The 11,536-nt window shown below is 40.7% G+C and overlaps 1 protein-coding gene across 1 annotated transcript; it reads right to left on the bottom strand.

Moving 5' to 3' along the window:
* Positions 1–4,267: 4,267 nt before the first annotated feature.
* Positions 4,268–8,740, bottom strand: ssr3 (signal sequence receptor, gamma). The gene is made up of 5 exons (XM_028794499.2): positions 8,468–8,740; positions 7,461–7,587; positions 6,593–6,691; positions 5,720–5,851; positions 4,268–4,408 (listed from the first exon to the last, which is right to left on the bottom strand). Exons 1-5 carry the CDS (start codon positions 8,598–8,600, stop codon positions 4,342–4,344), a joined length of 558 nt encoding a protein of 185 aa, XP_028650332.1. The 5' UTR covers positions 8,601–8,740; the 3' UTR covers positions 4,268–4,341.
* Positions 8,741–11,536: the final 2,796 nt, after the last annotated feature.

Below are 11,536 nucleotides of genomic sequence, written 5' to 3'. Positions count from 1 at the left end.
CGGTCGTGAACCGAAGCAATTTCCCCCATAGGATTGTATGTAAAGGCTTTTAGCTCTACTTGACTTTATTACCTTTCTCTCAGTTTACTTTTCTGTCAAGATGCTAATGTAACCTGTATGTGTGTGCTAGACCATCAATTATGTTGTCTGTTTTTTCAGAATTTACTGTCTTAATCTTCTTTATTTATTTATCTGGTTTGTACAATACTATATACTGTATATTCTGCCGTTCTTTATTATATTCTGTAAGTGCCTTGAGCATGGGAAAGGCGCTATATAAATAAAATGTATTATTATTATTATTATTATTATTAATCCGTTCCAGACGGTACGAACTGTATGTAAATATATATTTTTAAAGATTTTTAAGCACAAATATAGTTAATTACACCATAGAATGCACATCATAATAGTAAACTAAATGTAAAAACATTGAATAACACTGAGAAAACCTTGAACAACAGAGAAAACTAACATTGCAAGAATTTGCGCCCGACCCGATCGCTGTATAAACGCTTTTTTTTAATGAGTTTTAAGCACAGGGGAAAAAAAAGGAACATTTGAACAAATCCGAACTTTATTTAAAAACCAACCACAAGCAACCAAGAAAGTAACACTGCAGCAGTTCGTGCTATAGCCTTACAACCCGATTGCAGGGAAAAAAAATGAACATTTGAAAAATCCGTAACTTAATAAACAACCGAGAAAAGTAACATTGCAACAATTCACGCTATGAACCGAAAAATGAACATTTGAAAAATCCATAATACAAAAACTAACCATAAACCACCAAGAAAACTAACCTTGCATGGGTCGAGTTCTGGCATGAAGTGAAGAGGAACTGGGTGGAGAGGAGGTTACAGTGCTTAGAAGCCACGGTTAACTGCAAAAGCACACGAAATACTGTAGAGCACAAAGAGTTCACAGGTAAAGCACGCACGTCTGACTGAGAACAATGAACAGGGAGAGGGTGAACACGTGCTTAAATACAGTAATCGGCACGTACGAACCGGAAGGGAAATGAAATAGAGCACAAAGAGTTCACCGCGAAAGCACGCACGTCTGACCGAGAACAATGCAACAAGTATGGAAATCATCGGTGTGCACAAACCGAAAGGGCAACTGGCTTGTTCGTATACGGAGTGTGTGGTCGTGAACTGAGGCAAAAGTTTGGCAAACTTTTTGGTCGTAAACCGATTTGTACTTGTACTGAGACGTTCGTGAACCGAGGTTCCACTGTAAGTTCAATCCACCACAGGCAGACCTCTTCTGCTGGACCAGAATTTGTGAATTTTCCCTTGGGATTAATAAAGTATCTATCTATCTATCTATCTATCTATCTATCTATCTATCTATCTATCTATCTATCTATCTATCTATCTATCTATCTATCTATCTATCAGAAGCAGAGTCCGCCTTACCAGGTATCTCATTTTAGGTTTGGTGTTGCTAACAGTGCTTCATCTTAAATAAAGAGTAACTCTAAATAGTAAGTGCACAGCCAGTCAAAAACTTTCTTCCTCGTGTTTAATTATTATGTGTAACAACTTCTAGCATTTCAAAGTTTTTTTCTTCCTGAACTGGCAACAGGAGAGCCCTGAGTCACAGCAAAACACTGAAGTCTTCTTAGGCTGGATGTTCGAGTATGAAAGTTGCAAGCTGACTGTGACGACATGCAAAAATTTCAAGTGTTGTTAACACTAAATTAAAAATATCTCTAAAAGCAAAAATGAAAGAAAATATCCCGAGTACAGTTTGATATGTTTTGCATGTCTTTCATGCTGATTTATGCTTCACTTTCTGCATACCTCATTGTGTTGCAGATCAAATGGATGAATTTCCCATTGTTGCATAACCCATAATGACAAACTGAAAACAGGTTTTCAAAAAGGTTTACAAATTTAGTTAATATCAAAAACTGAAATCTCTCGTTCATATAAATAGTCATACCTTTAATTCAGTACTTTGGTAGCAATGACAGCAATGAGTCTTCTTTGGATTTGGGCAGATCCTCTCAAGCTCATTAAGATTGGATGGGAAGTGTCTGTAAACTGGCCTCTTCAGGTTTCTCCACAGTGTTATAAGGGCCTAAAATCTGGGCAGACTTGTCCTGAAGCCACTCCACTGTTCTCTTGGCTTGTAATGCTTCAGGTCATTGTTGTGCTGAAAGGTGATCCATCACTCCAGGCTGGGCTTGCATGCACTATGGAGCAGCTTTTCATCCAAGTCCTCACTGTATTTGGATGCACTCATCCTTTTTCTGGATTCTGACCAGTGTCTCTGCCATTTAGAAGCACCCATATAGCAATATAGCATGATGCTGCCACCATCATGTTTCACCATAGGGATGGTATTAAGCAGGTAATGAGCTGTGCCTCGTCTTCACCAGAAGCACTGCTTAGAGGTCTGACTAAAGAATTCAATATTTGTCTCATCGGACCAGAGAATCATTATCCTCAGTCCTTTAAATGCTGTTTGGCAAACTAAAAGCTGGAGTTAGCCACTCTCCCATAAAAGCCCGATTGTTGGAATGCTAGTAAGATGGCTGTCCTTCCAAAAGATTGTGATACCCTGTGTCTCGCATGAGACAAATTTGTGCAGCTGAACTTGTTCAGCCAGGGCTAATTGGTATGTAACCCAATGACAGAGCAGCGAACACTAATTATAATGCAGGTGGGTGATGGCCACAGGGAGCCACAAACAGATGGAGCTGTTTGAGGGGTGTGAGCACAAAGGACAGAGCTGGTGTCCAGCGTACCTCTGCCAGGGCTCAGGGAAGTGGATCCAGACCTGTTGTTTTACTGAGGATGGAGCAGGGAAGGATCAAGGGCATGGCTGGAAAGTAGAGATACTGTGAGACGGAAGGTGTTGTGTCAATTTGGTAATAAAGGGTGTTGTTGCTGAGGTCTTTGCCCCACAAAGCACAGGACCTAGAAGTGCAGTGTTAGCTCCAGGTGTGTGTTACAGAGCAGTGTTCTATGGAAGAAAGTTTCTTTCTTCTGCACCAACTTTGTAATTTAACCTCCACGTGGTGACTCCTTGCTATTTCTTTTTCTCTTCCTGCGATTTTTTTTTTAATCTATTGTTACCTTATCGATTTTAAAACGGATTTACGTATTTATATGTACAGCATTTTCTGCACCTTTGTTTTGTTTTTTTTAATAAACAGTTCTGATTGTACACTGAGCAACAGACTCTGTTCTCTTCACTTGCCACTGGTTCATCCTTAGCCATAACTATTGATGCCCTGGGAAAGAGGAGATGCCATGGCAGCAGGTCTGCAAATCTGCAGCAGACAGGTGCTTCCATCTTAGCTTCCTTCTGAAACTCTGTTAGAGAGGCCACTGGATTCTTGGTCACCACCTTAACCAAGGCTATTTTTGCCCAGTTATGTTTGGCCAGACAGACAATTCTAGCAAGAGTCTTCCATTTCACAATTAGAGGCCACAGTGCTCTCAAATCTTTAGAAATGGTTTTATACCCTGTGTTGATCTATGTCTCATTACAATTTAATCGTGGAGCTCTACAGAGACTTCTTTGGACTTCACGGTTTACTTTCTGTCCTGACATGCTGAATGAATTGTGGAACCTTGTACACACAGGAGTGTGCCTTTCTAAGTGATGTCCAATCAATTTAAATTTGCCACAAGTGGATTCCAATCAAACCCTAGACCCATCTCAAGGATAATTCACGCAAACAGGATGCAACTGACCACAAGTTTGAGCACCAGTGTAAAGGGTCTGAATACTTACTATGCATAAATGAGAGATTTTAGGTTTTGATTTTTAATAAATCTGCAAACCTTTAAGTCATCACGGGTTACTGAGTGTAGACTAAATGTCAAATGTTTCAATTTAGAATTAAAATCTACAACACAATGAAGTGTGCAGAAACTGAAGGAGTTTGAATATTTTCTCAAGCCACTGTAAACATTACTCTATTTCTACTTGTATAATCTTTGTTGATCAATACAGCACATGATTTTATTTAAAACATGCATGCTTTAATTACCATGAACAATCTAATGCCCAAGAATCCCAAAATACACAAAATGGTAAGGAAAATAAAGAGTCAGCCTTACTAAAATGTCACATTATTGGCGTTCTAAGTTTACCTGTGTAACCTGTATATGGCTTTCGGCAAAATTTAAGGTAAAACTTTAAAGGCACTTTGCTTTTAAATAGGAGCAATATAGTAACACAGACCCAGGCCAAACCTAAGAACATTCAGCCAAAAACTCACTGATACAAAAGACAGCGAACAAAATAAATGTATCGTTTTTATTCACAAATGGAACAGTAACAAAAAAATTTTTTTTTAATGTATTGGTAAGAATGAAATTATTTGGATCCTGTAGACAACAATGCAATCAGTCCAGAAGAAGCACTGATAGACAAGATGTAATTTCTGAGAATAAGCTGTTAAGGGGAAAAAAAATCTGAAGTGGTCAGCACATGACTTTCTCCATATTTACACACACAACATGGGTAAAGCAGATAGTCTGAAATTACCAAAATAAATTTAAAATAAAATACCACTGAAGATTACTTTTGCCAACTTTAAAAGAAAAAATACTGTAACAATTTAATAAAAGCGTACAATCTGATCAAATGCCTCTTTGCAACTAAGAGTTTCGCTCTTATTCACAATGTCATTTGAAATTTTTAAACTTTAAATGCTCAAAGTTCATTTTTTGGACTGCAAGTCTGAAATATGTATGCCACATTGTGTGAACTTCTGAATGATGTCTGGTCTAGTGTTGTATAAGCTTCAAAGCTTGAAGCTTAAGAGTTGGAATTCACCCAAACCCCAATCTGTAATTTAGACTAAGAAGTGCAAGTTGCCCTCTAAATTTCCCCAGAATCAGTTTGCTTTCATCTTGTACTGTAATTATTGACATTTTCCATTTTTTTTTTTTTTTACATCAGGCATACATCCTGCTTAAAATGCTCAAATCATGTTCTACGGGCATCAAAAAATTATTTCCTTCAAAACATGGAATAGTTTTGCATGATATACTAGTATTGGAAATGTACTAAATTTAAAGAGGAACGGTACCAGCATTTCAAGATTTTCAGTACCAGAAGTAAACGTCCAATTTCTTCTCAAACCCCTCCCTCCCTCACACACCCACTATTGTAGAAGATGCAAAGGGAATGGTCAGGCAATGGGCCTGGTTGGGATTGGTTTTGGCATATCAGACCTTGACAGTGGAATATCTTTCAACTCAGAACATCTTTTACTACCTTAACATTCAAACCTCATTTTCAAAAATTAATCATAATTCTAAAAAAAGAGCTGTATATTATAATCAGAAAATAATCGAATAAGGTTTCATACTTTTTTTTTTTTCCACACTTTTACAAATGGGCAGCAGCACAGTGGCAGTGTTGCTGCCTCACCATAAGGAGACCAGCGTTCAATCCCAGGTCCTCTCTGCATGGAGTCTGCCTTTTTTCCCCACATGTCAGCTTGGGTTTCTTCCCAATGTCCAAACATATACATGTTAGGTGAATCGGCGATGCTAAATTGGCCCTAATTTAGGTGTGGTGTGCTAACTGCAGTGGACTGGCTTCCTGTCCTGGTTTTGTTCTTCCCTTGTATTCTATGCTAACTGGAATAGGCTCCAACACCCCCATAACCTTGTTCATAACTAAGCTGATTAGAAAATGACATGACTATTAGTAAGGTTACATGTAAAACGTGCATAAAGGATACACTGTTGGATTGAAATTCTTCAGCAGGAAAAATGATGCAATAATCACCAACACCAGGAACAGTGTATTATTATAGAAGATGGAGAAAGTCGTAGCTTCATAATCTGCTACCTCATTCTTCTTCCACAGGATTCTGTTTGGAAAAGCAAAAATAGACTAAACATGTAACAAATCACAAAAAATACCAACAAAGGCAGTATTACTCACAATGAATGAAATAAATACTTATTGAAAAGTATCCTGCATTAAGATGCAAAATCTTTATATGCAGATAATTGTTTGACAGGGTTATGGTAAACCGCTAAAATATTGAACACTATAAAAACATATTTTAAGTTTAAAATTAAATTGCTGCAAAAATTACATTGATTTTTAATTTGCTAAGTGTATCCCACCTGACAAAAAAGTACTGCAAAAGATGCATTTAATTAAGCAGGTCATGATTTTACAGAACTTGGTTATATCTTTTGACATGTCATAAACACAATTTTAAGTTTGCATGTACAAATAACTATGTTTGGAAAATTGTGCTTTTTATGTTTTAATATGTATACATGAAATAAGCAGAATCAAACCAGTTTGAAATTTACGCAAATGTATATATTATATATAAAAAATGAAATAAAATTTTGGATTAATTACTTTGCACTCTGATTACTATATTTGTATGAGTATATTAAAATATAGTACATGATGCTCCAAATGACAAAGTTCTAGCATGAAAAGTAGAAGTGGAATGTCCATCGGCTCTTCTTATAATGAAGTACAGTACTTCATATTTATATATCCTGAAAAAAATTGTTTAGTACACAAAAGTAAACAGAAACTTTAAAAGTTTAAATTTAAATAGAAATTGAAATATGCAATACCCCACCTTTCATCTTTTTCTTTGCGGGACATCTTCCTGCTATCAGCCTCTGACAACTTACGAGTGACTTCTTTAGAAACTGCATCTTCGCGTTTCTGAGCCACTCTGTTAAGAAGGAAAAAGGAAGGGGGAAAAAATTATGCTACAAATTCCTGATTATTACTACAAAAGACCTATGCAACAGCCTATAACTACCTCGGCAGTTTCAAAGACACAAACAATGTTAAGTGTGTCAAAAAATACCCACTGCAACGCACTAAATTTTAAGTGATTTTATTAAACATGAATCATATCTGTTACCTACTCATGTTATCAGATTATTAAAACTGAACAAAATATAAAGGATTTCATATAAAATATCTCCATTCCATGACATCAAAAGCTTTACTGATAATTTTCAGCACTAACTAGACTATCATACCAACAGGTTTTTTTTTTTAGTTTTGTGAAATATAATGTCTATTTCAAATTCATCACCTACCAGAATTATGCAAAACATAACATAAATCTTTTAAGGAAAAGCATTTTATGTAACTAAACAAAGCTTCAGATAAGCTGTAAAAGTAAAGCAGTTTAATTTCTTGAATTCTCAGTCCTGCTTCATCCAATTCAGGGTCACATGCAGGACCCAGTGACACACCAACCTAAAGAGTGCCAATCTGGAATCACCAATTAATGTAAACTGCATGTTTCAAAATGTAGAAGGAAAACCATAGTAACTACAAGAGAGCAAAGTGCAAGGTGTAGTATTATCAACCCAGAAAGCTGTTCCCATTGGGCTGTGGTGCTAACCACTGGGCCGCTATGCTACCCTCCCAAAACACAAAAACTCACAAAAAGCAAAATATACAGGAATATCAACTTTCTTACTCACTTGTGCTTTAGAACAAATTTAACATTTTTGTAGGCAAATGCAACTAAATAGGTACTGACAAGTGTCATGACACTGTACAAAACTGCAGACTGCACCAGGTCCATGTGCCATATCCTCCAAAAAAGCCCTGAAATAGAGGAGGAAAAAAAAAAATGTAAATTTCCCTGGTGATAGTGGAGTTATATTTTGCAGTTTGTGGTTTTGGATGCACCTTCCTTACACAACTCGACACTGTTTTTCCATCACACTCCACATACTTAGTTGTGCCAGTAGAAGTGCTTCAAGAAGTAACGGGGAAAAAAGAACTCCACAAATTAATCAATTGGAAAAAATACAGTACGTCCTCTGGTTTGAAAGTCTTTTGAATAAAGAAAGTAGGCTGCATTCAAACTTAGAAATTTACAAAGTGGCGGCTATATTTTGTTAATACAGATATATTATTTACGAACAAAGGGGTGGTTAATGAAATACATACAAAAACTAAGAGAAAGGGCACAAGAGAATAATTTCACAACAAACTTTGCTTACACATTGTCTACCTTTATGCCTCCAACTCTTGAACAAAACGTCTACTAAAATTACCATATTACTTTGTAGCAAATGCATTTATTTGACAAAAAAATATCTGCGGAAAGATAACAATAACATAATTTACAGATATGCATGAGGCAGCACTGAAAACATATCCAACTCCAGTATTCTAATCAGCTATAAAGTCCAATTTAAAAAAAAAAAAACTTATTGTGTTAGAACCATAAAATCTGCTATGACTGTAAAATTTGAAGGCATGAAACAGAGGAATGAATGGTGGTCCGTCTACTCCAACCCATCGACTGCCACATCATCTGTTCTTTCTGTACTAGACAGCTCCTCCGTTATTATGTTGGTAGAGTACATATTCTTAACACAAAACTAACTTATGTTATACAGATGCAAATTAAAATAAAATTAAGACTTAAACTAAACAACATGGTCTTCCATTGATCTATATTAATCCTTAAACTTACAAATGGGAATGGCGGACACGATTAGCGCATTGCCGTAGAAAAGTGCCGTTGACTTTGCTGATAGATTCCTGCTGAAATCCTGCAGCAGTAAGTCTTCTTCTGACTGCTGTTTGCTATTGCCTTTTGGTGCCATTTTCGCACAAAGTGTATACCGACAGATCCACTTCACTGTCCACCCCCTTTACTATGCACTCACGATTCTTTCAACTCTCAGCCCCAGCAACTGAACACGACACGTCGCATAGTTCCGGAAGTTCCCAGAACTCTTTACGCCTCGTCAGCACAAAACCGGAAAGAGTAGACGACACGCGCACTTCAGTCTATAGGAAGAACCGATATAGATATACGAATGATGTCGATGGTGTTTGGAACCATATTGGGTGGGTGTAAAAGCGATTGAGCATTAATCAAACTGTTTTTCATACGGTTATTCCAGTCTCACTTGTCTATCATGCTATGTATGCAAAATATATGGAACAAAGTTAGTGACATTTCATTTTAATAAAGAAAACCCGCAGATATTGCTAACGTTTTCTGAACATTCAATACTTTTTAACACTGCCATGAGCGCTTCGGTCGCTGGCCTATCAAAAATTAAACTCCGCCCTCGCTTGTTCTTATTGGTTAACTTCAAGTTCGGGTTGTCCGCGTTGCATGTAAGGATTCAGATTTGTGTCTGCGTGCTTATTTAAAGACTGTGTTGGTCTTAATGGAACTTTTAAATGGTCAAAATCTGTTATAAAAATAATGATTGCGTTTGGTGTTGTGTTCAAAAAGGTGGGTAGTACTGAAATTTATTGCACAGTGAGTCTGTCTTTCTTTTATTGACAAGTTCTTATATACTGGTAGATTTGTAGATTTAATCTTGTTAGGAATACATTTCTATTGTTTTTGTGATACTCTCGGAGTACCCCCCACAGGATTCCCCGAGGGACACGGTCGAATGCCTTTTCTAAGTCCACAAACCACATGTAGACTGGTTGGGCAAACTCCCATGCACCCTCCAGGACCCTGCTAAGGGTATAGAGCTGGTCCACTGTTCCGCGACCAGGACGAAAACCACACTGTTCCTACTGAATCCGAGGCTCGACTATCCGACGGACCCTCCTCTCCAGGACCCCTGAATAGACTTTTCCAGGGAGGCTGAGGAGTGTGATCCCTCTGTAGTTGGAACACACCCTCCGATCCCCCTTCTTAAAGAGGGGGACCACCACCCCGGTCTGCCAATCCAGAGGCACTGTCCCTGATGTCCATGCGATGTTGCAGAGGCGTGTCAGCCAAGACAGTCCTACAACATCCAGAGCCTTGAGGAACTCCGGGCGTATCTCATCCACCCCCGGGGCCCTGCCACCAAGGAGTTTTTTGACCACCTCGGTGACCTCAGTCCCAGAGATGGGGGAGCCTACCTCTGAGTCCCCAGGCTCTGCTTCCTCATTGGAAGGCATGTTAATGGGATTGAGGAGGTCTTCGAAGTATTCCCCCCACCGACCCACAACATCCCGAGTCGAGGTCAGCAGCGCACCATCCCCACCATATACAGTGTTGACACTGCACTGCTTCCCCTTCCTGAGACGCCGGATGGTGGACCAGAATCTCCTCGAAGCCGTCCGAAAGTCATTCTCCATGGCCTCCCCAAACTCCTCCCACGCCCGAGTTTTTGCCTCAGCAACCACCAAAGCCACATTCCGCTTGGCCTGCCGGTACCTATCAGCTGCCTCCGGGGTCCCACAGGACAAAAGGGTCCTGTAGGACTCCTTCTTCAGCTTGACGGCATCCTTCACCGCCGGTGTCCACCAGCGGGTTCGGGGATTGCCGCCACGACAGGCACCGACCACCTTACGGCCACAGCTCCGGTCAGCTGCCTCAACAATAGAGGCACGGAACATGGCCCATTCGGACTCAATGTCCCCCACCTCCCTCGGGATGTGGTCGAAGTTCTGCCGGAGGTGGGAGTTGAAGCTACTTCTGACAGGGGGCTCTGCCAGACGTTCCCAGCAGACCCTCACAACACGTTTGGGCCTACCACGCCTGACCGGCATCCTCCCCCACCATCGAAGCCAACTCGCCACCAGGTGGTGATCAGTTGACAGCTCCGCCCCTCTCTTCACCCGAGTGTCCAAGACATGTGGCCGCAAGTCCGACGACACGACCACAAAGTCGATCATCGAACTGAGGCCTAGGGTGTCCTGGTGCCAAGTGCACATATGAACACCCCTATGCTTGAACATGGTGTTCGTTATAGACAATCCGTGACGAGCACAGAAGTCCAATAACAAAACACCGCTCGGGTTCAGATCAGGGGGGCCATTCCTCCCAATCACGCCCTTCCAGGTCTCACTGTCATTGCCCACGTGAGCATTGAAGTCTCCCAGCAGAACGAGGGAGTCCCCAGAAGGTATGCCCTCTAGCACCCCCTCCAGGGACTCCAAAAAGGGTGGGTACTCCGAACTGCTGTTCGGTGCATACGCACAAACAACAGTTAGGACCCGTCCCCCCACCCGAAGGCGAAGGGAGGCTACCCTCTCGTCCACCGGGGTAAACCCCAATGTACAGGCTCCAAGTTGGGGGGCAATAAGTATACCCACACCTGCTCGGCGCCTCTCACCAGGGGCAACTCCAGAGTGGTAGAGAGTCCAGCCCCTCTCAAGGAGATTGGTTCCAGAGTCCAAGCTGTGCGTCGAGGTGAGTCCGACTATATCTGGCCGGAACCTCTCAACTTCGCGCACTAGCTCAGGCTCCTTCCCCTTCAGAGAGGTGACATTCCACGTTCCAAGAGCCAGTTTCTGTAGCCGAGGATCGGACCACCAAGGTCCCCGCCTTCGGCCACCACCCAACTCACACTGCACCCGACCTCCTTGGCCCCTCCCATAGGTGGTGAGCCCCCCTGATAGGTACCGGCCCCCCTGATAAGGGCTGTTCAGTCCCTGTACGATCGGTGCCAGAGCTTGGTCCGCATTGCCGGCAGTAAATCGAACCCGTTTCCAGTGAGAGTTGGACTCCGCCAGGGCTGCCCTTTGTCACCGATTCTGTTCATATCTTTTATGGACAGAATTTCTAGGCGCAGCCAGG

This window comes from Erpetoichthys calabaricus, chromosome 2 (genome assembly GCF_900747795.2).
Source record: "Erpetoichthys calabaricus chromosome 2, fErpCal1.3, whole genome shotgun sequence".
NCBI lineage: Eukaryota > Metazoa > Chordata > Cladistia > Polypteriformes > Polypteridae > Erpetoichthys > Erpetoichthys calabaricus.
The sequence above is the reverse complement of the archived record's forward strand: the minus strand, read 5'-3'. Positions and strand labels throughout refer to the sequence as shown.